The sequence below is a fragment of the Patagioenas fasciata genome, chromosome 3 (genome assembly GCF_037038585.1).
Source record: "Patagioenas fasciata isolate bPatFas1 chromosome 3, bPatFas1.hap1, whole genome shotgun sequence".
In the NCBI taxonomy this organism is placed as follows: Eukaryota; Metazoa; Chordata; class Aves; order Columbiformes; family Columbidae; genus Patagioenas; species Patagioenas fasciata.
Window position 1 is genome coordinate 79,288,124 of NC_092522.1, and position 27,391 is coordinate 79,315,514.

At 40.5% G+C, this 27,391-nt stretch overlaps 2 protein-coding genes across 6 annotated transcripts in view; one reads left to right on the forward strand and one right to left on the reverse strand.

Annotated features, from left to right (window-relative positions):
• Positions 1-5,114: 5,114 nt before the first annotated feature.
• Positions 5,115-19,175, reverse strand: QRSL1 (glutaminyl-tRNA amidotransferase subunit QRSL1). The gene is made up of 11 exons (XM_065835156.2): positions 19,041-19,175; positions 18,599-18,758; positions 17,268-17,366; positions 15,909-16,005; positions 14,010-14,186; positions 11,503-11,678; positions 11,278-11,390; positions 9,538-9,730; positions 9,030-9,147; positions 6,058-6,263; positions 5,115-5,572 (listed from the first exon to the last, which is right to left on the reverse strand). The coding sequence occupies exons 1-11, from the start codon at positions 19,062-19,064 to the stop codon at positions 5,361-5,363; spliced, it is 1,575 nt and encodes a 524-aa protein (XP_065691228.1). The 5' UTR covers positions 19,065-19,175; the 3' UTR covers positions 5,115-5,360.
• Positions 19,176-19,219: 44 nt separating this feature from the next.
• Positions 19,220-27,391, forward strand: part of RTN4IP1 (reticulon 4 interacting protein 1) — a 70,128-nt gene continuing 61,956 nt past the window's right edge. For 4 of the 5 annotated variants that reach the window (XM_071806674.1, XM_065835157.2, XM_071806675.1 and 1 more), the window contains exons 1-4: positions 19,220-19,582; positions 22,040-22,191; positions 22,972-23,040; positions 23,252-23,376. In XM_071806674.1, the coding sequence (XP_071662775.1) occupies positions 19,327-19,582; positions 22,040-22,191; positions 22,972-23,040; positions 23,252-23,376 (602 nt within the window). In that variant the 5' untranslated portion in view covers positions 19,220-19,326. Of the gene's footprint in view, positions 19,583-19,616; positions 19,813-22,039; positions 22,192-22,971; positions 23,041-23,251; positions 23,377-27,391 lie in introns of those variants that run through there. The other variant, XM_065835158.2, reaches the window with a different exon arrangement.

A 27,391-nucleotide genomic window follows, 5' to 3' on the forward strand; every position in this document is an offset into this window, starting at 1 on the left:
GAGGAGTGCAGGGTCACGAACCTGGAGGCTTAATAATGAGCTCTCAGCTCATACCAGAAATGCTTATCTGTTGAAAGCAATGGAGTCACAGAAAGCCCTCAGTGCGTTAGTTAATCATCTATTGTCTTTGAACTATCGGTGTGGTGTAATGCGGATGAGTAAAAGACAAGTGCGATTCCAGAGTGTTCTGTGGAAGAATTTTTCAAGAGTGATGGGGAAATATTAACGCTGTTGTGCTCGTAAATCTGCACCTGGAGTTGTCTTTACAGTATTTGTCATCCATGTTGGAAGACAGATGAATTCAGCTGGAGCAGGTGCATTGAATGGCTACAGGGATTAGCATTGGGCACTTGTAGTATATGGGAGTAAACTGGATGAACTTCACTTACTCGTTCTAGCAGAATAAAGGCTAAGGAAGAATGCAACTATGCTCTATAAATACAAGTGTGAATTAAACACAAGGAGTGAGAAAGCATATTTAAACAAAAGAACAGTGTTGCCTTGAGCAAATAGGTGTGTGGGGCTTGACTGTGATCAAAGTTTCTAACAAAAGGTTCTACAATACTCATAGGAGGAAGAAAACAAAATACTCTTTAGATAGGTTTTAATAAATGTATGGAAATGACTGTATGAAATAGTTACCTACAAAAAGAAATCAAGCCCACAAGGTCCCTTTTGCACTGTGATCCTAGGTTTCCTGAAGTATACCGTTAAGAACGTGTTTTCATTTTGATTTTTGTTAAGCTTATCTGTGCCAGGCATTATGTGTGCCTGAACAGCACTCACTTTTGGACTAAGAGTTTGCAAATGCAAGTCTTAAAGACTCCAGTCTTAAACTAAATCAAGCAGACTCTGTATTTCAGAGAGGTAGAATTCACAAAGGTACCCATCTTCAAAGAATTCAACTTAGGTACATAGAGTTGGGGCCCCTCCTTCACCAAAATAATTCTGCTTCCTCATCCTCATGTCCTTTCTCTCTTCAGCCTTCCTCACCTAAGTCTCTGGCTTCTCAAATTTGTTACCAGTCCCTATGACACTTAATCCTTCCCCTCTTCCGTGTGTTTTCTACCTCCTGGTGTTTCACAGCTTGCCTAGACATCTTTCCGTGCTTTTCTGTGTCTCTTCCCAAGCTGAAATATCCCCTCACGGGTGGCACAACCAAGTGCCTAGTGCTTTTATTCCATACACTGCAGTGCAGGAGCTTGTTTCCCTGTTGGGATTAGTGTTGGCAAACAGTAGTTGCAGCCCAGCAGCTGCCCCAGGTCACAGTGTGATGCTGGGGGTTGCCTGGCCAGTAATCACCACTTCTGCTTCTGCTCCCGTATTGCTGCATCTCTCACACCTGCCTGCAGCAGCCTTTCATCCATTCTTTCATCTGCCCTGTAACTCCAAGGGCTTCTCTCCCACCACCATGCATCCTCCCTCAAAGAGAAGCATCTAACCCAGAAGTCGCCATCGCCATCCCAGGTGTCTGAGCTGGCACACATGACAACAACCTGTCCATCACACACCACGAGCAGCACGGTGAGGAAGGCCACGCAAACCCGTCCACCGACAAACACAGTGAAGATGTGCAAGAACAGTCCATCTCTAGCTTAACAAATTTCAGTTCCCAGCACTTTGAAGTCCATTTCAGCACAGATTGTGCCTCAGCATTTGCTTGCGACTCTCAACAATACTTAGACCTTTATTGTAGGGGTATCAGACCACAGCCTGGGCTATAAAACTGCAGGCAGGAGCAGGCAAAGCTGCCTGGCTGAGTCCCTGCTGCTTCCTCAGAATGCCCTGCACAGCTGAGCTACAGACACCTTTTATCGCTGCTCAACAGTGAGCATGGGGATGCTCATGCTGGGTGGGAAAAGAAAATGTTTACAAAAGAAATGGTTGGCTTGGAATCCCTTAATTGCATCTGGACACTAGTCAAGCAAAGGTGTGGTAAGCTAATTAAAATGATAGTGTTTTCATTTCCTGCCACTAACATTCCTGCAACTGGATACCTTCCTTTTTAGTTGAGAGACATAGTGAAAAATAACAAACTTAGGTAACCTTTTCTGCTACTCTGACTTCTGCTTATTTCCCTGCCCTCTCTGTTGGCATTGTGGGCACTAGTTTAACATGAAGTATGACTGTTGTGTAACCCGAGCAGTGACTTCTAGACACACTGTGCAGAAGCTCTTCATCCTTTCTCAGTTGTCCAGCTCCTGTATGGGAGTCCAGTGGTATTGCTCTCAGTGTTCTGAGGCGCAGAGCTGAAGGAGGGGCCCTAGGACACCCCAGGGATGGTAAAAAGCTCATTCCCCAGTGCAGATTTTCAGGCAGATCAGTTCCTAGGTGAATCATAAAAGTGATGGAGAAGTGACTGGCACTGTGTAAGGGGAAGCTGCAATGAAGTCATAGTAACTACTGAGTGTCCAAGGCCTGAAAACCGAGAAATGGGGGAACAGAGAAGTCACAACAGCTGGGGTAAATTTTCCTCCAAATTTCTTACTATGAGTCTGTTAAGGAGGGTGAGGGAAAAACACATACATAGCAACTGCATAGACTGCAACATCAAATTGAAGTTGTACCTATAAACCTTACAGCAAAAGCTCTTAATTTTATTTTCAAAAGTAACTTTTCCACAATACAGTATCCTTACAGTTTCTCATTATCTGAAGAAAAAATTTTTCACTCCCAAACATTTAAGTAGGTTGCTTGTTTGCTAAAACTCTAGCTTTTGTTTCCTTCAGGAAACACTGGAATTACCTGGGTTCGCTGTGTGCTAAGGTTATCCCTACCCCCTGCTGTGGCCCTACTGCAATGCCATAAAACTTCCAACTCTATCATTTCAGTAAATTGTTTTTTGAGGCAGCTGTACAAAATGCTTGCATAGGCAGGGTTTTGGTTTTTGTTGGTTTTGTTTTGTTTTGTTTTTTAACACCCTTCCTGCTCCCTGGAATTTCTCTACTTCTCTAACAAGGGTTTTTGAGGGTCTAATTATCCACCATAGAAACTTTACTGTTTTTAACTCTGGAGCCATGACTTGGCACTAGTAGCAGCTGCTCACACATACCCCTCACAACCACTACATCTCCAGGTAAGCTGGGGTGTTAATTTACTTCAGGAACTGCTGAGGGGCCCTGAGTCAACTACTTTGAAATGGTTTTCTAATACGAAGACAGAAAAAGTCTCTCAAATATCCTCTTGCAAAACTTGAGGAACTCTTGCTTACATCCTGAAGCTACTCGACCGTGCTGGTTCCCAGGCTCTCGCCTCTGGCTTGGTGAAATTCCAGCATCAGGTTGGGAAGGGCAGAAAGAAAATCAGGTATGTGGTTCCCAAAAATGCCAAACAGCTGGGAGTGGCAGCAGGGCAGAAGCCTTTTTGGGGCTGCCTTGAATATAATAGCCCAGGATTATCAGTATCTACCCAGGAGTTTCGTGTTCAAGCTTTTACAACCTTTAATTCAAAGATGGGTCTCAACTACTAACATAAATTCCATGCTATTGAGAGTTGCAGAATGGATGTCCGTTTATCTGGTTTGTACCTTCTTTACTGTGTATTTCACTGCATAGTTATTCTGCATTCAGAAATCTACCAACAGAAGAAACTCTGAAGGACCCATGTCAGAACAGCCAACTGCTCTGATCATCTGAATGCTCCTTTAGACGCTGGAGACTGGAATCTGAGCCCTGCTTTAAAAAAAAAGTAGTGCCAGTGTAAGAAGAGTTCCCCTTCACCTAACCCTGGGAAACATGGAGTGGGGATCTGTGCCTTGACCCAGTTTTTCCATCAGAGTTCCCTTAATGTCAGGGGAGGTTTTAAGAGAAAGATTGCCAAGCATAAACAGGCATTTTCCTCTGGGCCATAAGTCAGTCCAGAATTAATTTCCAAGGGAGAGCACAATTCTCTGCCTGTTTTCTTCTGTGAGTAATACTCCAAGGCTCTTCACATCCCTCCAGGAATGCTCTCCACAGTCACGATTTTATCTCAAAATCGCTGAATGAGACAACAGTGAAAACAGTCTGTTAGGACTCTCACTTCATCATTGCCCACTAACAGAAAAAACAAGTTCCCTGAAGACTGTGCTATGAAAAAAAGCCAGATAGCATCAGACTAGAAACAAGGTGTACCTTGATTTTTAATATTAAAATTTAATTTCACTTTTTAAATTTTAGTCATGTGGGATTTTTAATTGCATACCATTTTTATCGTGTGGGAAAGGTACTGGAACAACTCACCTTGGGGTGTGGAAAATTCACCAATTCATTTGCAATTTTTAGAAATAAGGTGGTTTTTTTATATATAGCTGACAGTACAGTCCAAGACAAGACATAATTCAGGAAGATTCTGTATGTTACTATATCAGACTACATCTCAATCATTTTCCCCACCCTATACTTTTTACATCTGTATACACTGTAGACTATGACTGCAAATCTGATACAAAATCTGATACAAAAACAAATCTACAAACTTAATCCTTCATACTTTTTCAACTTTCATAAAATGGAAACAACATTCAAAACAGGTTGAGTTGTTTAGTAGGTCTTCCAGTCTACCAACATCATGGTCTGGAAATTTGTTTCGAATAGTTATTGTGCTGAATGACTGTCCATGAAGAAATAGGTGGTATTACTCTTAGGGAGAGTTAGACTGAAGAAGATAATGTGTTTCTTAATAAGTATTCATTTTAAGTGCTGATTACAAAGAACAGAGACGAAGGAAGAAGATAAGTACTCAAGGACTACTAGACATCTTTCCCCAGAAGAAATCTGAAATTCATCATTCTTACAACGGATGTAACCAGAGTAATCTGCATGATTTGTACACCTGGTGGTTATTTCACCTCCTGCATGAGTTTGTGAGAAGCAGGGACTTTTTTTTTTTAATGAACTATCTGTACATTATTCCCATTTCGTTTTGTATTTACCTGCTGGGAAAGAGATCCTTGATACCTTGTTCCATGACAGCTGGTCTGGTTGTTGCCATTACAAAAGTCTATGGTCCAGAAGGAAACTAAGCCGTCTGCCAGCCACGCAGTTTTCACACCAAAGTCCAGGTTAGTTATTTAATGGGCCAGATACTTTACACATCCTCTAAGGACAGAAAAAAGCAGCTCCACAGCCATAAGATACATAATTTCAACTTGATTTTTTTAATATGAGTTAGAAAAGATTTTTAATAACCCAGACATATTTACTTAATGATTCACTTTGCCTTAATTACACAGTAACAAGCTACTGTGATTCCATCCTGAATTACTGCATTTGGTCTTCTTAAAATGGATTACTATTTCTGCAAAAGAGAACTAACTGCAGGAGATCATTTTCGGACCAACCCATGGGCTTTCTTGCTTGAGCTGACTAGCAAGTCCCATGTTATGAAAAAGAAGCAGATTTCTGATGCTGAAAGACACCGTGGTCATGCCTCTTCACTTCTTCTAGCTGGATCATTGGGAATTTTACTTGTTTTTCAAACCATTTGGCTACAGTGAGAAGCTGCTTCTCCTGGAATGAACGTCCAATGAACTGAAGCCCAACTGGCAAGCCTCTCTCTGACAGAGCTGTAGGAACATTTATGGCTGGCAGTCCTGAAGGAAAAAAAAGATACACATATGCACACTTACTATTAAACAAATCCAGTTGGAGAAATTTTTGTAATAATTCTAAGAGAACCAGAAAAAACCCTATGTAGTGGAAAACGACTAGTTAAAATAATTTGAGTCAATGAACTAAGGATATTGCTAGGTGATCACAATAAATGAATTAGAGTGACTCAAGGAGTCAGCATCCTCTGAAAAGAGAATCAACTCTCCTTAGAGATTTCAGTCTCTGGAACTGGAATGGATTCATCTTATCTGCAGCCCACACTCAGCTCCAAGTGCCCCACTTTAAAGTCAAGTCTTCCATTTTAAAGCATTTAATCAATAAACTAACCTTACACCTGGTTATCATTGTAAGACTTAACACAGGGGTGAAACATCTTCCTTCTAAAGAAGAGGTTAAATAGCTGAAGGGATGGACATTAAAAATTACTAGGTGGGGACAACATAGTTAAATCCCTGTCCCTACTCACCAGCCATATTTGCAGCCTGCGTTAGGATGTCATCTTGTGCACTGCGGGTTCTATTGTCTTCTTTGATGAATTCCGTATATGGAGCTGCATCACTCAGAGTGGTAGGAGTGAGTAAAATATCAACACCGCTCCCGAAAACCTTCACAAAGTCATTGGCAATGAGCCGTCTGACTTTCTGTGCCTTGACAAAGTAATTTTCATAGTTCCTAGAAAGAAATACAGGCATGAGAGCCTGACACTTGAATTCCCCAAATACAGAACTTCTTAGTTACTGTAGAACAGACAAGCTCAGTATTCCTTCTGGTTAAAAAACTAACACTGGTACTTGAGTTTTTGATATATCAGAAGCTTAGTCATCAAACATGTTGTTTATGGTCTCATAGCAATGAAGCTGTCAGAGAAGGAAGAGATGAGGGCATACTGCTAAAGAAAGGTGAAGGGAAAACAAAACCTAGTTTACAATAATTAACTAAAAATCAAAACAACACTTATGACCATTCTGAAAATAAACTGTGTATTGAATTTCACTGCAGGGCAGCACAACAAAGCCTAGAAACAATCCAGAACTAAACAGGCCTGGAAAAAAGGTATTAATCATTTGGGATTCAATCCAACAAGATAGTTAAAACATGTGAAAAAGTCCCATAATCTAGAGGACTCCAAATGGACTTAGAACAATGTATGTGTTTGTAGTATGCTTCTCTGTCAAATACTATAAAGACCTTATCTTTCCCTATCCTTTTTTTTTTCTCATGTAAACACGTGCTCTGTAGATTTCAAAACTGTCTTTACACAATTCTGAAGCAGAAACAAAGTAGTCAGCTTTACATGTATTTTTCCTAATAACTTCATATGCAGAACTGGTAAATGTGGAATCCTTACATTCAGAGAAGTTCAGTTTCAAAAGTAATTGCTATCTAAAACCACAGCTGTCAAAAAAAAGAAAAAAAAGGGAACAGGGTATTGTAGATAAAACACCTGAAACTGCCCAAAAGCCACTTTGTTAGAGTAATCTAAAGATTTATGAAATCATTCTAGCTGTTAACTGCAGAAAGTCCCTAAGTGCCACATATGTACATCTTTTAAACACCTCCAGGCTGGGCCTGTTCCAGTGCCTGACAAGCCTTTCCATGAAGAATTTTTTTCCTAATACCCAAACTGAACCTCCCCTGGCACAACCTGAGGCCATTTCCTCTTGTCCTAACTCTTGCTACTTGGGAGAAGAGACCAACACACTCCATGCTACAACCTCCTTTCAGGTAGTTGTAGACAGCGATAAGGTCTCCCCTCAGCCTCCTTTTCTCCACTTCCCTCACTGCTCCTCATCAGACTTGTGTTCCAGGCCCCTCACCAGCTTTGTTGCCCTTCTCTGAACTCTCTCCAGCACCTCAATGTCTTTCCTGTAGTGAGGGGTCCAAAACTGAACACATTATTCAAGGTGCAGCCTCACCAGTGCCGAGTACAGTGGCACGATCACTTCCCTCGTCCTGCTGGCCACACTATTCCTGATACAAGCCAGGATGCTGTTGGCCTTTCTGGCCACCTGGGCACACTGCTGACTCATATTCATCTGGCTGTCAATCAACACCCCAGATCCTTTTCCTCCAGGCAGCTTGCTAGCCACTCTTCCCTGAGCCTCTAGCGCTGCCTGGGGTTGTTGTGACCCAAGTGCAGGATCTAGTACTTGGCCTTGTTAAACCTCCTGCAATTGACCTCAGTCCAACAATCCAGCAGGTCCAGATTCCTCTGTAGAGCCTTCCTACTCTCCAGCAGATCAACAATCCCACTCAACTTGGTGTTGTCTGCAAACTTACTGAGGGTGTAGTTGATCCCCTCCTCCAGATCACTGATAAAAATATTAAACAGACCTTCCTGAACAATAACCTAGTTATTTTCCAGATTTCAAAAGCAAGATAAAAATGATCTCTAAAATGCAACATTGGCAGGAGACACAGATGGTTTTTCTCTACTATTTATTCTAAGAATGCTTTCTGAACCCTGGGTTCTGTTCTTCAAAAGTAAATCACCGTGGACAGGAACAGGACTCTCCTGCTCAGTCTTGATGGAAGCCAACTGTATATTCCTTCACAGAAGAGTGAACTACATGAATTTTAAAGCAGCCTTACGAAAACTGATCTGGACTATTGTAACCAGAAGGAGCACCCTTGGCAGAAATATTGGCATTCCATAAAAAGCTGGTTGTTAGATACTGACTGACAACATTCCTGCCTCTAAGAGCAATTAGAAGTCACGTCTGATGAATACTCTTACTGACAGAGCTCTCTCTGTAGTGCACTTGCTTTGAGACTGATTACAGGACTAATATATCTGTTACTACCTGAATAAAGACAGAGAAAAACAGCACTTCTTCTAACATGAATTAGGACTGTTGGATAAGGACTGAAAACTAAGGAAAAAAAGTCAAATTGATCCATGTACCAGCTTCTCTACATGAGCTGGATAAAAATCTGTCTTCTGTAAAGACACCAGTTCAGTACTTTTGCCAGTGCCTTCCGTTCCCTGTATATTGAGGCAGACAACTACAGTTAATTTAATTGCCATGTTTTCTGGCTTTCTCTAGAAGACCTCACTAGAATGCACATGCAGTTTTTCTATGTAATTTTAATGAGATTAACAGCTACAGAACTTTTAACACCAGGACAGTAATGGCTTCAATGTGATAACACAGGATAGATTTTTGCTTAATTTAATCAATGGGTGCCAGTAATACTGTGGTAGGGGAAGAAAAAAAAAGTTGGTTTACTTATTTAATTCAGGAGACTCACTATTAAGAAAACATTTTCATTCATTTGTAACAGTTCACTGGATATTATATAGATAAAGCAATAATAACAATACAAGTAGCTGCTAGTGTAAGGACAATTTTTTTTCATGTCATGATGAACAATTAATCACCATTTCTTAAAAAATTGTTAACTTGGCAAATTTGAGTTTCAAGATGTTCTGCTTACTGTTTTAGCAAGAAATAGTTTCCTGACAGAATTCTTCCTCTTACAACATCATTAAAGCCTTCTCGCCGTGTTGCAGCATACATGCTTTCTGTGGACTTGTTCATGTCAGAACGGTGTCCTGAAAAGAAAAAGCAATTTGGAAAGGAATACTTTTTGTAGTCCTTAAGATTTAACAACATAATGTAATGTTACACATAGTAACACAATGGGCCACTGTTTGCTGCAGTCTGACGTGCTACTGTTCTGGAAAACCAATGAAGACTATCCCTGGCTTATTATAGAAATGTTAAACAGATTTTAAGCGCAGACACTCATGTGTCTAGAAGTGAAATATATTAAAATATGTATTTATTTACTCACCGTTATTTGGACAGGGCTTTTACTCTATTCTATCTGGGAGAAATAACACTAAACATTCAACCATGAAAGCATATTAAAACCAACACTTTTTAATGGCATCCAGCAAGGTTTCTACTGTCTGAGAAAAAAGTTTTTTAAAAAGCCTTACCGTATTCCAGTCCATCAAACCTGGCCATATTTGATGCCACTTCTGCTGTGCACAGCACATGGTAGCAGACAATTGAGTAACGAGTGTGTGGTAGACTCACTTCAACTACTTTAGCCCCTGCATTCTTAAAGAGGTCAGCAGCCTTTGACCAGAGAGCCAGAATTTCACTGGAAAGCCCTGGTGCATGATATTCCTTAGAGAAAAACAAGAAGGGGAGTGATTTTACATACTGGTTTACTTCTAATGCCCACCAAAATGCAAATATGCCTTGCTAAAATACATCAAAACTATTACCTCACCACTATGCGATTTCAAGTACTTATTAAGATTCTTGCATCTACTAAATATTATACAATCAAACAGTATTAAATTAAGAGGATTCAGTCTTCTTAAGAATATCATGTTCATCTCAGTAGGATCAATCCTCATATCGCAGACCATGGAATTTCAGCAGTTTCTTCGGAAGGAGAAATTGCCCAGTTATCCACTTATTTGTCTATTCATGGAGAACATACTGCACTGATCTGCAGTTCATGGGTTAAAATCCTAATTAAACCTAGTTCAGGTTTAAATCCTAACACTAGGGCTGCTGTGAGTAGGAAAGATAAAAAGAAATTATGGCCACAGCCTATCAATGGCAACCAGCAAACTAAAACAAACACCACAGCCCAACAAAGAAGTATTACAATCAAGGGGTTGGGAGAAGACTTAGATAAGCTTAGTTCCTGTTTAAGAGTGAAGTTAAAGATATTCTATTAAAATTTGGTAGTTTTGAAGATACTTCCTTTAGTTCTAACCCACAATATCAGGGTCGTAATACTGTCTGATTTCTGAGTAGCTATGTCCCATGTATAACATATGCATGTATCTGTTTAGGATAACCTTTAGCAGTAGAAAACAACAGTCTAAAGGATATGAATAATTAACCAATACCACTATTTTAGATTTATCAAAATCTAAACAGTATGCAGGTAGTTAATTTTCTAGGCACACAATTTTTACATTTCACAGATCCTGAATAATTGGTCAGTGGACATTTCTTTTCACCAAATGAAATCTTTTGTTATACCTGTTCTAGCACAGGTTCAAATACTGATAATCAAACCAATAAATATTACTCAGATTGTCTCCTCGAAAGCAGAGCCTTTACTAAATTAAAAATAGGCTGAAGTGCCAAACATGCCTAAATTGCAAGTATCCTTATAGTTACAAATATGATTGAATTGCATATGTCAGATTACAGTTGTCTATTTAAAGATTAAATATTTAAATCCGTGTTAGAGCTCTGCGAATCACAGCGCTTTGTGCCACTCAACTGCCTTTAAAATTCTGCTTCATGTTAACATGGTGCCATTCAGACAAGTCTCTCAAAGCACTGCACAAAGCAGTACTAACCTCACTGTATGAGAAGGCACTAAGAGCAACTTGCTCGAGGTTATACAAGTGACTGACGAAAGACCAACAGAGAGAACAGAGCTCCTCATTTCCCTTGGAACTTCCTGACAGTGCTTCCCACAACCATGACAAAATGTTTTAGATGAAGCATTAGTATATGCTCACTCCAAATTGCCTGCACAGGCAACAGAGCACATACTGCTCTTTTCCAGAAGCTGTTCATACTGTCTTCACTGTTTCAGATCATGAGAGACCAGGAGGTGGTGGGCAAGATAGAAATATTTGTTGGTTATGTGTCCTATCTGCTGTTCCTGTCCACACCTGTTGACAGGATTTAAATGTTACCTTTGGAATTCCTATCGAGAGCTTGCTGACATCAGTCAAATTGGGTAGTTCAAATGGCTTAAAGTTGTCCTGAATTGTGGTGGAGTCTTTAGGATCGTGCCCAGCAAGTGAACCTGGAATATGACACGACAGAACAGGAAAATGTACACTGGGCAGCCAAAATTCAATTTGTTTTGAGGCAATGTTGTAAACAAAGGCATGTTGTGTACAAAGACATAGGAATACCTAACACAACTGCTGCGTCATCCACACATCTGGTGAGGATTCCTGGCACATCCATGGAGTTCACTAGAGGAATGAGACCATGGCGAGAGATCAGTCCGTATGTTGGCTTTAAACCTACTACACCACAGTGAGCAGCAGGGTTTCTGGTAGATCCTCCCGTGTCTGACCCTAAGGCTCTATGGTTTCAAAAGGATCATCATAAGTAAAATATTTCAGAACATTTTAAAATAATAAAACTGTATGGCTTTAAGATGCATGGATTTAAAAACACGTGAATTCTTCCAGATTAGAAGTCATAATCACACAGCCTAAAATTCAGTCTGCTCCCTATGTCTGCTATTTTTTATCTGTTCTCTTCTTTATCTTGGGACTTCTAAATCAGTCATCAGGAGAGCCCAGTTCTCTCCACGAAGCAGAGGTAAACAGACATGATTTAGGCCATCTGAATATGGCCTAAGTATCTACTTCTGCCTTCTCTGTTGGTTTGTTGTTCCAGTTCTGTGGACTCCAAAATGTATGTCTCATAAGATTTAGTGTATGTTTTTCAGAAACTTATATCTTATTTATGCAGTAGCCAATAGACTATGAAGCAGCATTTTCCAATATACAAATAAATAGAAACATAGCACACTTTTTTCTCCTAGTAATAGGACATACTTTTCAAAGTCTAAGATTATTTTCCTGTTTCCAAACCTACAAAGCATTGCATCAGAACTCCCAGTTTAGAGTAGCTTATGTGCATTTAAAAAATACAGTTATTTGTGTTTGTTTGTTTGTTTCTAAGTTGACTTCTTTTTTTGTTTTTGTTCCTTCACAGGCAAAACCTTGTTTTTTCTAAACTGAATTTTTTATTTTAAAAAATGTAATGGAATTGGAAATTCATATTGAAGTGAAACCTGCTCTCCTCTTGTTTTTAATAATTTTAACCTAAGCACTATCTAAAAAACAAAACAGCTTCACCCAAATCTTTGCCAAAAATAAATTAAACTTCAGAAGGAGGTATAATTTGTATTGAAATGGGTATGTGACTTCTCCCATAGGCATTTGTTTCTGAGATGGCTGAAACAATTCAATTGACTTTGCTGAAGTGGAATTTTTTTCAAGGCTTTTGTGTTGATATAAAACATCCTCAATTTTGTAGCATTTATGTACATCCAAATATCAAATTGAAAAGCCAAATACTGGCAGCATTCCCGATGCTTGAAAGAAACTAATAGAGTGGATATACCATAACTTATAGGCAATAAAAAAGCTGGACGAAAAATCTCCCTGATCTGACAAAGTGCTGAGCAGCGTACACTGGGAGTTCAGCACACCCACCAACCTAAGAGAAAGTGCCAGACCCCATCAGAATCAGGCCATTCTGACCAGCAGCCCTTGGGAATGGCTGCACCAAGTTCAGCTTCAACAGCAGTAAAATGTTGAGTAGACTACATCCTAGCAAAGGGCAACCTGATGAAGAAAGGTATCATTTAAAAAATAATAAAATAAATTGGGGGTTGTATATAAAAATATATATTTTTAAAAAGCTCTAATCAATACCAGCAAAAAATATTTTAACAATAAAATAGACACTTATAATATACTCTGTGGGTAAACAAGGACACAGTAACTAAAGAGCATTCTTAAATACCTTCCAGTTAAGAGGATAACTGAAATAATCTTCTATAAAATGTGCTTCACTATGTAGCTCTAAAAGCTGCACAAAACGAAACATGTAAAGTTTTAAGGATCAGATTTCTTCTAACAGTTGGATGGAGAAGATAGTATAGACAACTGATTTGTTAAATAGTGTGCTGATATTCCATGTGGATAATAATAATAATAAAAAAAACACCTGTCTTGTTTAAATTCCTTTAAAAAAAAAAACAAAGAACCCCCCAAAACAAGCAAACAAACAAAAAACCCCCAAACTAAAACTGTCTTCTAACTTCTAAAGACAGATAGGTTTGTAAGTATCTGTGTAGTAAGTATTTGTGTATCCCTTTGTTAAGACAGGGATTTGAAAGCTTTTAGAACCCCAACCTCATGTTTTATTATATATCTCGGCTATAAAAAGCAGGGAGGAAAGACTACTATACTGTTATAAATTAAGGGATCTCCTAATTTACTGAATTACATTTTCAGGTTATATTTGTGTAATGCACTTACTGAGGAAGAGGATGTGTCACAAACCCCATGTTAATTTTAAGACAGTACATGGGAATAACAATAAAACTGTTGTTCCTTTACTGTCATCACCATTTTATTTCAGTAAGTCCAAAGTGGTCTTATCAGTACGCTGAATAACACTCTAAAATGAATGAGCCTGGATTTGCCTACATGGATTCCTTCTGGCTTCATGATATGCCACGAATAAACTAGGGATGCTGAAATAAATTCTTTCATACCAGTGCAAATAACCTTCCCATTTCAAACTAGACTAAGAGAAAAATCATAAAATTAAAACCTTGCAACATATTTTGAGACATTTAATACTAATAAAAAAATATTAAAAAGCCTCTTACGCAAAACACGTGAAAGATGACACAGCAGCCGCACTGCCTCCTGAGCTCCCTCCTGTTATTACCCAGTTAGACTCTTCATCCTCAGAATGGGATTTTGGGACAGATTTTTCCTTGTACTGTCTTGAATAACTCCAGGGATTTCTGACTGGTCCAAATACCCCATCTGTACTCCCAGACCTAAGATAGTCAGACAGGACAAATACAAACAGAAGTGACAGATGACACACTGCATTCACCAAGTTTTTTTTTCTTTACCTAATTCCTTATCCTTCATCCTAAAAAATTCAATTTCAACACAAAAAGACTGGTGTATGTAAATCCCTGTGCAGTCAACTTCAATGTTATGCAGAATACTAAAGTTTATAGATCTTCATCCCTTTCTGACACAGAACCTGAACTCGTACCTCTTTCTAACTTCTGCTAATGCCTCTGAAAAGAACGTAACCATAAAACTGATTTAAGCAACGTAAGAATAATGTTGCATGTCTCCTTCAAAACAAAGGTCTTCTGATCTCCTAACCCCACATTTGGAACACGCAAAAGAAGATGACCACAGTCTTGTGGAAAACCATACTGCTGGCAGATGGGGGGATGTGGAAAACCCTGCAGTAGCAGGAACAAGCACTTCTCTGTAAATAACACACTATTACTCACTCTGTAGCCCTCTCCTGAGGCCACAGTTTGCTGGTTCAGAGCACTAGACTGGCTTCTCAGAAACTGGTTTTAGTCAGCCTGTGATCACCTAAGCGTGCTGCCACCAGGAGCGAAGGCACAGGGTACTTTCCTCCTTCCTTGCCATCTCCACCTCATGCTCCCCCTGGCTCCAGGGTGCCAGTATCATCAGCCAAGTCATCAGAGTGCGCAGTTGAAAACTAACCTTACTGAGACATCTTTACTATCAAGCTGGATCAGCTCCCTGATGCAGCAGTATTGCTGCAAGCATAAGAGACCAAGCAAACACACAGACCAGAAATGAGAAGCCAGGGGTGGGACAATCTTTTTAAGAGAATCCTGTGCTTTAGTGAGCTTAGGCGTTTTCATGCTTTTGCCCTACTCTTCCTCTGAAGAGTGTCTCTTTGACACAGAAATTACTTTATCCAAACAATACAGTCAAAGTATTTCCCCTCCATCCACGTGAATTCCCAATGAAACTTCTGTTTTTCGTTTACCTAAAATAAAAACAAAACCAAAACACAACACTCATTGTTTCTCACAGGTAACTAAAGTCCCAGACATTCCTTTCCAGACTCAGCAGTTGCAGTGACAGAGACTCCCATCCCTAACAGCCCAATGCTGCTCCCTGCTATAGCCTGCCTGCTTTCATCCATTTGCGGGAGAATCTATTTGTGAGAGCATTTTCTAATGTGCTCCTGACAAAAAGTCACCAACATTAGCTTAGCTAATTTAAAGTGTTGCTCTAGATTAGCATCTCTGCAGCAAAACAGGAAGTACTCATACAAATTACTCCAGTGGCTGACTGGCAGAGGCAGTGATTGCCATTGGGGGCATGATAATAATTAGCTAACGGCAAAAAACACCAGTAATGAGAGAGAAAAAGGCAGCAATTAACTGGCAATGTAAGCAATTCTACTAACAAATGACTCAATCTGGAAGAAGTCTGCTTGTCCTTGGCTTTCTGCAAAGGCTGTATCGCTTCCTCCCCCTCAAACACAGTTATAGTTGAACACTACATTCATAAAACTCAGCAATTATATCATTTACACAACAGTATAAATATTAAGGGAGAAATTCATATAACTCTATATACTCTTCACAGGTGAGTATTCATTCTTTTCTGATCTCACAGAAAGGAGTTAAGCATTACAGGTAGATTGGAACAGAAGGTGTGTATTCTGTTTAATGTGCAATCACACATTAAAAATAATAAACATCACTCACCCCATTGCAAATTCATCTAGGTTTGTTTTGCCTAAAAGCACAGCTCCCTGATCCAGTAATTTCTGAACTACTGTAGCATTGTAAGGAGAAATATAACCTGAAAACAACCAGAACAATTAAGCGTGATTGGTTAGATACAGCTGATTTTTAGAAGTAGCTATTCCGAACACTTCGAATTTGTCATTATTTGTGCATAAGAATTGTCAGTTCACAGTGCCAAAATTTGCTTCAAGATAACATGAGTAATGGATTATACATTTCTAGAGTGTGGAACTAAAACTTCACATAAGCAAGTTACTACAAGGGCAGCAAATTACTGTATTCAGCCAATTTGCAGGAATTGTCTAAAATTAGAAGTCTCCCATTGCCATGAGATAAAGGAGCAAATTATTCACAACAAGCTGAAATACTAACTGGCTATCCTGTGATCAGACGCTTGACCACTTAGACCTTATGTAAACTAGGGTGAGAACCATGACACTTAAATGAGATCCCAGGTAGCAACCAATTCCTTCTGTGAATATTGACAAGGGTTTCTCCACCCCCACCTTCAACGGGAACAAGGACAATATCACTCTTAATACTCTCAGCCACTACATTGCCATCAATCACAACAGGTCTGAGAATGTGCTTTAAGGAAAAGCACCTCTGGTAATATAACACTTTTTAAAATGGCAAAGTCACATTTTGTTTCTTCTGCTATTAAAAACCCCCATAATCAGATTCGGGTTCTGCTAATTTACTTCAGCTATCTTCCATAAAACTTTTCAGTTCTGCTTTGTGTAGAGTAAAAGAGATACAAGAAATGTTTTCTACTTTTGCTTTTACTATGAAAACATTCTAATGCCTTGAAAATGTTAATGGCATGTTAACAGAAACAATGAGCTTGGGAAATTTAAAAAAAATTTAAAAAACCTTATAGAACATGTCCATCTATCAGGAATATAGAGAAAATGCCTACTCTCCCTACAGCCATATGTAAAAACTACTTAAGTCAACAAGACAGAACAGCAGCAAATGGTACTGACTGCTCTCCTGCAGACCTAGAAGTAACACAAAGGAAAATGTGAACTATAGAAAATTATATTTTAGCATATGGGCTATAATAAAGATTGTGTTGTTAAAAGCATGTAACTATATTAATAAAGGAGATAATGTGCTTACACAATAAAAAAGATATATCTATAATACCAGACAAGCCTGGCAGAAGAATTTACACAAACATATTTTCGCAAATTAGTTCAGCTCATTTAAAAAAAATATTTAGATTTCTGGAAGACTCCACTCTATAATCCCCCTAAAGGGAAGAGCAAGAGCTCCAAAATGAGATCTGATTTTACGTTAAAAGCTCTACTGTACCTTTTAGCATGTTTGATGCACATGTTGTCTCAATGCCAGCTGTATTAAAGTTGTCTTTTACTGCAATAGGAATTCCATCTAAAACACCCAGTGGCTGACCTGCATTGGGAATTATTGCAAAGACAACAGCAATTAAAGCAAAGTGTGCTATATGTATAGTCTTCTCATCAATTACAATTTATTTTACATGCCTCTTTGGGTTTTTATTGAAAACAAAAACGCTAGCCACTTAGCATTTGATGGTGGTCAGGCACATTTGCAAGAATCACCTTCCATTCTTACTCTAGCATGAAACATTCTGCCCAGACCAGACTTGGACCTGCAAATAACAGCTCTGCCAATGTGTCTAAGTCTGCAAGACAGGCAGCTGCTTTCATAGAGGTTAGCTATCCCAAAGGAGTGCTTACCTCTTCAAATGTGACCATGTAATGCTTATTTCAGCCATAGGTGCTGCCTAAATCTACTCCATTCCCAGGCTGAGAGCTATAAATTCTGCCTACCTGACATAAACGGCAAATATGATCTTTAAAAAAAAAAATTAAAAAAAATCACTGAAGCAGAGAAAGTCTCCCCTATGTGATTGATTCTCCACCATCCAGCAAAAATAAATTTAAAATGCCTACTTCAGGAAGCAAAACACACTGGCTGGCAATTTTCTTCAGCTGTCAGAGGACAGCAAGTGTCATCCAGGAAAGACAAAAAATTACCCTATTAGGTGAAAATTTCCCTTTTCTGTCTTCCAGGAACTGCAAAGGAAAATGAGGATGGTCAGCCTCTAAATGCTGCAGATGACAGGATTTAATGCTGCTCTGTTCACCAGCTCATCACTGCAATGGACCTGCTTTCTTAATTTAAAACCTGATAGGCTGAGCCAGATGTTTGTCCACAGGCCTGCAAAAGACCCACTGCATTTCCCTCTGCATGGGAACTGCTGGCTGCCGATTTAAAATAACTGAGGGAAAGAAGAGGCAACCAGCAGCTGCGCAGGTCAAGGAGCACAGAGCCCATTTTATGCACAGCGCTCACCTGGCTTGGCCCACATTTTGCCTTTGATTTTTTTAAGTGAATACACTAGTGGGTGCCAAGCATAGACCCATGAGCACGGACTCACTGAAGCATCCTCCGCAATCCTCATCCCCTAACAGTTAAACCAGCAGCACATACACCTGCTTTAAACAGCAAAGTTGCTTCATCTAAGATGAAGAGCTCCTGTATGACAGCTTTTTAAGGCCTAGTACCAAATAGGAGCAAACATAGAATCACAGAACGTCCTGAATTGGAAGGGATCCACAAGGATCATTAAGTCAAACTCCTGTCCCTGGGGCACATACCTCTTCTATATCTTTCCTCCGATTCTTCAGCCTGCTTCAAAGCAGATTCTTCCGCCACGGTGATGTAAGCGTTGAGAAACTTGGTGCTTTTGATGAGGGAAAGGCACCTCTGGCAGAGCTCCGTGGGGGTGACATGTCCGTCCCTCAGGGCTGCCGACACCTGGAAGCACATCCATTCCCCTCTCAGGGCGGCCCGGTGACAGAGCCCGCGGCGTCAAGGGGCTAAAGCGCGATCCCCGCTACTGCTTCGAAACGGCGGGAAGGCTCCTCCGGGCCCCGCCGCGCCTGCTCCCGCGCCGCCCCGGGCAGTGGGGACGTGAGGGGACACCGCGGCGGGCCCGCTCACCCCGGTCACCTTGCGAGCCCGCCCCGCCGCCAGCCTGCCTCTTGGCGCCCCCTCCCGCCGCCGCGGTGGCTCGCAGGGCGGACGGGCGCCACTCACCTGGCGGAGGGAAGCGCGCAGCATGCCGGCCCCCTCCGCTCCCCGCCGCCGCCTCACGCCCGCCGGCCCGCCGACACCCCACTCCCGCCGCGGCGCCTGGGCGCCGCCATCTTGCCGCAATACCGAGAGGCACCATTGGCAGGGCGGCCAAGAAGGCGGTCGCCCATTGGCCGCGGGTGCCGCCGGGGAGAGGGAGGAGGGCAGGCCGGGGCTCCGGCGCTGAGTGCCGGGGCAGCGGACAGTGCCGCGTCTCAGCCCGACCCTGCGCGGCCCGACTCCCCCAGCCATGCTGTCGCGGGGGGCGGTGGGCGGGAGGGCGCTGCGCGGGGTGGCACGGGCGGGGGTGCAGCCGCCAGTCCGCGGGCTCCGCGCCTCCCCGCGGGCGCGGTCCGCCATGCCCTCCTGGGTCATAGACAGGTACGGCCGCAACGATGTGCTGCGCTTCACCAGGGACATGGTGTTCCCCACCATAGACTTCCCCAACGAGGTCATCATTAAGGTTCACGCCGCCAGCCTGAACCCCATCGACCTCAGCATGAGAAGTAAGTTGCGCGGCCAGGCTGGCCGGGTGGCAGGGGCTGTTCTTGGACTGAGGCTTCCACGGGTCCCCCCCGGTGTCCAAAATCGCCCAGACGTTGTCACCGACCTGCCCCGGTGGGCACCTGGCTCGGCAGTGCCAGAGCCCCAACCCCCAGCCCTGTCGGAAACCGCCTCTCCGAGACGAAGTGCTGAGGAAAGAACGGTGCAAAAAGACATTTCTGAAGACGGGAGTGTGAGTGTTGAGGGGAAATACTCTCTGGGTAGGAACAACCCCAGGTTCCCGTGTAAGTTGGGGAACGACCTGTTGGAGAGCAGCGTAGGGGAAAGGGACCTGGGGATCCTGGTGGACAGCAGGATGACCATGAGCCAGCACTGTGCCCTTGTGGCCAGGAAGGCCAGTGGCATCCTGGGGTGTATTACAAGGGGGGTGGTCAGTAGGTCAGAGAGGTTCTCCTTCCCCTCTACTCTGCCCTGGTAAGACCACACCTGGAATATTGTGTCCAGTTCTGGGCCCCTCAGTTCCAGAAGGACAGGGAACTGCTGGAGAGAGTCCAGCGCAAGGCGACAAAGATGATTAAGGGAGTGGAGCATCTCCCTTATGAGGAAAGGCTGAGGGAGCTGGGGCTCTTTAGCTTGGAGGAGACTGAGGGATGACCTCATTAATGTTTATAAATATGTAAAGGGTGAGTGTAACGAGGATGTAGCCAGGCTCTTCTCGGTGACAACCAATGATAGGACAAGGGGTAATGGGTATAAACAGGAACATAGGAGGTTCTATTTAAATTTGAGGAGAAACTTCTTCTCAGTGAGGGTAACAGAGCACTGGAACAGGCTGCTCAGGGAGGTTGTGGAGTCTCCTACTCTGGAGACATTCAAAATCTGCCTGGACACATTCCTGTGCAACCTCATCTAGGAGTTCCTGCTCCGACAGGGGGACTGGACTAGATCATCTTTTGAGGTCCCTTCCAACCCCTAACATTCTGTGATTCTGTGAATACCTAATTGCTGTTCTTCACGGGCTTGCAGCTCACAAGCCAGCTTCCTTCTGTCACTAGCATCACCATGGTGGGGTTTGTTTCCTGGCCTTCTCCCCGTCCCCACCATCTGGGTGCTGGTGTTCGCTCATCAAGAGACTGGTCCTTCCAAGGAGCAGCGTTGCCCCAAGAGGCGTTCATCTCTTTGAGGTGAACAGAACTGAAGGTCAGTTACAGGCTGCCCTGGGAAGGAGTGGAGTCACCATCCCTGAAGGTGTTTAAAAGACATTTAGACAAAGTTATTACGGACGTGGTTTAGTCCTAGAGTTAGGTTATGGTTGGATGCGATGATCCTGAGGGTCTCTTCCAACCAAAACGATTCTGTGATTCTGCCACAAGGTGGGCACGTTCATGTTCATGCACTTTCTTCTGAACTGGTATCCGAGTACCTGCTGTCATCTGGCCCAGGAAATCTACATCCTTACTAAATGACTCTTTGTATTTGATACATTTTATCAGATTTTTTTTTTTCTTCCTTAGTTTCAAGGAATGAAATGCAAGAAGGAAGCTGTGGTAGTAGAAGACCTTATGCTTCATGTTGAGAAGTGACCTTGCCTATCAAATCAGATGTAGTAGCACATGCAGAGATACCCACAGGCAGCCTACTGACAGAGCTGTAGTGTGTGTTTTGGGTCTCTAACAAATTATTTTAAAAAAATCTTTGTATATAATTGTAGGTTTGATTATCGAACTTTTGCTATCTCAAGATTCCAGCTGAACAACCCACTTGAACTGCAGGGCTGCTACTGGTGTTTTGAGTCAGTATAGAAGTATTTTGAAGAAACTACATTTTCATTGTGCTTTCAAGATGCCTGTTTTTGTGGGGTTTTTTTCAGTATAAAAACACTTTCTAGAAAAACAGATTTCTCCAAACGCTTGAAAAGGCATACATGTTTGAATGTAGACTTTTTTGGGGCTGGGCAGAGTTATTAGATGGGTAATTTGCAGCATTTAGCTATTGCTTACTGAATAGAGGTTTGGGTTAATCATATTAGGATATGTGCCTTAATAGTTTTTATTATTATTTCATGTTGCTTTGTTTACAGTATTTAATTTGAAAAGGCAGATTTCCATTTTGGAAGTTCTTTTGGATTCCTACCTACATTATGCTGTTGGAAAATGGAGTGTTTCACAGAATCACAGAATGTTGGGGATTCTAGCAGACTTCTTAGAATTTCTGACAGTGTTATCACATACTAAATGTTTTTATAATGGAGAACCATTTCATGGATAGATAAGCCAGAACTGAGATTTGCTCTTTATTTGTAAAATATGTAAAAGTATAAAATATTGCTGATTTTTTGCATGCTGAAGTTATAACAGAAGTAAGGCACATTAGGTAAAGACAGTGCTTTCTAACTGGAACTGTTCAGTTAATAAATGAAAGCTCTGTCAGTATGTCATAGTTAATTTCATGTTTTGCAGGCGGTTATGGTGCAACTGCATTAAATATGAAGCGGGATCCTCTGAAACTGAAAAGTGCGGAAACTGAATTTCCACTAACACTTGGACGAGATGTCTCTGGTGTTGTTATGGAATGTGGACTGAGTGTGTCTTATTTCAAACCTGGAGATGAGGTGACATCACCATTTTTATTTTTTTTTCTACAATGTGTAGTTAAAATATACTATGAGATGTTCAGCTTTCATTTTCCTTTGAAAAAAAAAAATTCTTGATTTTTTTGCACTCTCCGTGAGAATTATCTGGCGGTAAATCCCTAGAATGCTTTCTTCCCTACATTTTTTCTCTGAAAAACTTACGCTTTCCCAAACTTGCTTCTGCAAGTCGATTTCCCTTCTGGTTTTCAGTTTCTGGTTCATTTCAGTGGTGGCAATAAGTGCACATTCAAGATGCTGCTTCTTTTTTGACTGGAGATAGAATTCTAACAGGAAGAGAATAATTGTGTGTGTGTTTTGTTTGTTTATTTTTCTTGAGCAACTTTGGATAGTAACTCTGGCATAACCCAAGAAACACTTCATAAGTCCCCACATAAATACTGGTATCGTTTGCTTTCCCCTTTACCTGTTGCTTTCACATTTCAGCAGTTTTAGTATAGCAAATTCTGATTCCTCCCCTCCAGTTTGAGCTTTGCTGTCATGGAATTAGTTTGCGTTTTTTGAAAAGTTATGTCTTATACACAGTATGGTACAATTTGTTTACATAGCTCTGCAGTACTTCATTTAGTCAGTCCTGTGATGCTTTTTGTATAGAGTAAGCTGTACTGGTTTCTGATAAGCAATAGTGGAGACATTCTGCAAATTGTAGAAAAGATTTATTTAATGAAGAAAACTTTTCTATGCAGGTACAATCATGTGCAAAGTCACAAAAACTGATAGTTGTTTTCTGTTTGGTTTTAGGTGTGGGCAGCAATTCCTCCATGGAAACAGGGCACTCTGTCAGAGTTTGTGGTAGCTAATGGAAACGAGGTAAACCTCCAGAACTGTGGCTAAAAGACAAAAAATGATGTCTAGGTAACTCTTTATTTCTTAGTGGTTGGATTGATTTAGACTCCAGCTAGTTACAAAGATAGTTGAAAATGTGCAATGCACAATCTGCAGTTCACTAAAACTTGTTTAAACGTTTCAGTGTCACGAAGGAAGTATCTGTGTGTCTCAGATACAATTGATTTTATTTCAGGTGTCTTTTAAGCCCAAGTGTCTCAGTCACGTAGAAGCTGCCTCCTTACCGTATGTAGGTCTCACAGCCTGGTCTGCAGTGAACCAAGTTGGAGGACTGAACCAAAATAATTGCAGTGGAAAAAGGTAAGTAATTAGTTCTGGTGTTAACATTCTAGAGTTTCATTTTCTTGCTAATTAGCTTCTTCTAAGACATTTGCCACAGTGATGAAGACTTTTGTACCACAACACTCATAAGGACCAGCTGGCCTGAAGATGCTGGGTTTAAAAGCTGCTGAGAGAGAGGAAGACTCAGACAAGAACCCTAACCCAGTCACTTGCTTCCTCTATATAGTGACTATACGGAGGTAGTCCCACTGTATATATAATGTATAGGACTATATAGAGAATTCAAGGGTTGTAGGTCTAGGAATTTGTAGGGACTTTGCCTTTCTGTCTGCTAGGACAGTTAGCCCAATATAATATTCTCTCAGTTGTTTTGGCAACTCGCAAAAAGTCCTCTTACCTGCAGAGATGTGGTTCATTCAGTTTCTGCATGCGTGGGCCATTTGAAAGCTGGTTTTCCAGCTTTTTAGAAAAAAATGAGTAGATGCCTGGGTCTCGTTTGACCTGTAGGCCAGAACTTTGATGAGGTCGGGAGCAGACAAGAAAAAAATGTGTGAGATGAGCAGCCAAATCAAATAGAAAAAATGGCTTTGTTTATCAGCCTGTTAATCTGACAATGGCAAATGGAGGACAGAAGAGGAAAAATGCATTGAAAGATTAAAGCGGATACCATTTTTCTCCCAATAATTGAAATTTGCGGTTGTTTTGGCCTTTGGATATTTATGTAAATAGATAGCAAAATCTTTAGAATGGGAAGAAGGGCAAAAGTAAAAATACTGAAATTGAAAAATAATCATTAAAATTACTCTGCTGCACCAAAAATTTAGGTCATACAGTAATTACTGGGCAATAGGAGTCTAGATGCCTGACCTCCTCTTATCTTTTGTGTAACTGTAGTAATGCAATACATTGCAAAGGACGCTAGGTTTAGTTAAATTCTTCATCTGCATCGTTAGAAGATAATTGAGCAAGTTGTTGTCACAGTAAATTTCATCATGAATATATTCAGTAATTGTTTGTTCTAAAGATAAACAATGTTTTGAGAAAATGAAATTGCAAAATTTAAAGCAATTTCAAAGAGACATCAGTACTAACTTCCCGCTAGTGGTAGAATTCTAGATACAGTGCTGTCCTTTTTATTTTTCAGTATTTAGTCTTTTTTTTATTATCTTAATTCTCACATGTAAACAGAATTAACCTAAAGATATTTTGATAGGCTAGCCTTGTTTAAAGTATCTTTTCAGTCTTCAAGCAAGTGTTTAGATTGTTAAAAATGAAATTCAAACTGCATTTGTATAATGTCTTCACATTTAAGATTTACTTTTATGTTCCCAATAAATAATTACTCGGTCAAGAAAAAAAAATTATTGTACTTACAAAATTATGATGTTTTCCGTCTAGTAGTTTTGACTTGCAAAAATGGCAGATAATGACTTAGGTAATGGTAGTTTTATTCCACTGAATTTTTTTTTTTGTAGGAAAATACATAAAATGCATGAAGGGGTTGTGAAAAAGTATATTCCATGAGCTTTGTATTATTCTTTCAAGGCACTAATTTCAAAAGACAAGAATTTACATAATGTTTCTTAGTTTCTTGAAGTAATTTAATATGTTTGGTAAGAAGGTACCTACTTAAGTGATTTTATGTTGGTCTTTTTGTCTTCTGTAGGTACATGTAAATAGCTATGTAGAAGGGTGTATATACACACAATAGTGTGTCTTATTTTGAAAGAGCAGCTGCATGCCTTGATGAAAGCTACTTCACTGATACTTTATTGCAGTGTTAACACATCTTAGAAACAGCGAGATTTTTCTATTGGTGTGTATTATTTTCTTAGCCTCTTTAAGGTGGAAGCGGGGGCTAACCAGAAATACGTGCCAACAATCCAACGTCTGGCTGTTACATTGATGTGACAGGAGTATCGGCTGCACCTGCACACACTTTCACAAATTTTGTTTTTACAAGTTACCTGAAGTGTGCTCCCGTTGTTCATTTGTGATGTCTCCTGCTTCGTTACAACTCTAGTTGTTTCTCCAGAACTTTTATCCTATACCAGTGCAATTTATGTCAATATTGTTGTATAAGCTAGAAGTGAATGTTCTTGTTATCCAAAATGTTTAGAGCAAGTCTGTTGTTTTGAAGTTTTCTGTGGATAATACCTGGAGAGCTTCCCGTATTTGCCGGTGTCCTGTTTCAGTAGAAAGGGGATATACTTCTTCAGCAATAGCTGTTAAGTATCTTGTTTGCTGTATTCACAGAAAGCATGATAAAACCAAACTTGACAATTGGAGAAATTATTGAAAACTTTCAGATTAAGTAAAGGTCTTTTATATAAATGCAGTGGGAATATTTTATACATTGAAGTGTTCTGGGGAGAGATACTGGATTCTGCTGCTACAGGCTATTAAATGCACACTCCTGGTTTATATCATTACAATGATAATTTTAATTATATAATACCCAAGACAACAATTTTTCAATGTCTTTGTGTTATTTCATCATTTTATCTATTGAGAAGTATGAAGTGAGTTTAGGTTGTAAAACATTGATAGGGTAAATGCTTCTTGATACAAGAATAAATCTCTTAGGGACATTTTATTGGCATAATCAAATGGAATTTGATTTTATATAGATATAAAATTGATATATTTATTCAATAAATGTATATATATATTTGATTTGGCATGTAGCTGAATCATTGAAAATTGTTAGTTATTTATAATCTGGAGAAAATGCTAGTTCTTGATCTGTACACCCACCCCTCTGCCCTGTGACTTTTGTCGGGGGGGGGGGGGGGGGTCACAGCTGAAACAAGTCCTGTCTCCTCAGATGCTGATTTCTGATGATGCCATATTTCTGAGCAGGGCCCAGGGAGAAAGGCTAAACCTAAATCCTATGGTATGATCATCTGGAGAGATCTGCTGACCCCAGTCATTTGAACAGTTAGAGCCTTGTATGGGGCTTGGTGAATTATGTGCCTCTGTCAGAAGGGAGCAGAGCCTGGGCTATGAACGTTTATTTTGTTCTTTAGAGTTCTCTTGGATCTCTGCTCAGGTCAAATAATTCATTAGTTTGTTCCCTTGTCGTGCACACACTTATATATTATTTACTCCAGAGCTCACCTTTGCAGTGAAACAGGCAGTGTCTCTGTTATTTTTGATCCTGTGTTTTCCTGACGCAATGCAAACAAAACTGGGCCTGTTTTGGCACTTTCTACCATCTGTGATCCTTCAGTACTGTCCTAACAGGTCCTACACCTTCAAACACTTCAAACGCTTGTGTTGTGCCAAACAACATGTCTTGCTGTCCCCAGTGCTGTTAAAATGCTGATCTGTGGAGCTGAAGTACATGGATCTCTTGAGCAGACATCATTTGTCTCTGAAGCAAACAGCTTTCTTAAAATCACAATGTATGAGAGAGTTTTAATAATTGGAAGGTTTGGTGAAATGTAGCTCACATGACATAGGAACAAACCAAATCTGGACCTTACCTCTACCTGAAGAATCTCAATGCCTTTTATTGAAGAGGAAAATAAATAAAACTCCTACCCAAGCAGCTCCCCAAAACTGGCAATGTTACCTAAATCTTTGAGCAAAATGTACATTCTAAAATTACAGCTTTCTCCAAAATTTGAAGGAGAAGAAATGCCCTTTAAGCAAGGAGTAAAATTGGAAAAGCAGTTTGACAAGGTTTCTTTGAAAGGATTTAATTGTGACTGTCCTTTGTAAGGATAAAGATGGGCTTATCCCCATGTCTTGAGTGTAGCATTCCTGAGTCTTTTCAAGTATAATAAAATCTCAATATGAACATTGCTTCAGGCATCTGTCCTTAGAAGTGTGATTCTGAGGATAAGTACTTTTTGGCAGATTTAAAGGCTGCAGGCATTGTGGTTTCAGATTCCTAATCTGAATTTTGCAGCTCGGATCAGTGAAATAGGAGGGAACAGAACTTCATCAGTTACAAAAGAGGAAGCATTTTAAAATGGATACTGTGACCAAAGCCAAGTCTCTTAGGTTACTTCAAAGAATTTTTGTA

Coding starts and splice junctions, on each gene's coding strand:
- QRSL1 (XM_065835156.2), bottom strand. CDS start 19,064: ATGCTGCGCGCTTCCCTCCGCCAG. Junction 9,731..11,277: donor TCTCGATAGGAATTCCAAAG/GTAACATTTAAA, acceptor TTTTTCTCTAAG/GAATATCATGCACCAGGGCT. Junction 6,264..9,029: donor AACTATTTCTTGCTAAAACA/GTAAGCAGAACA, acceptor ATTTCTTTCTAG/GAACTATGAAAATTACTTTG.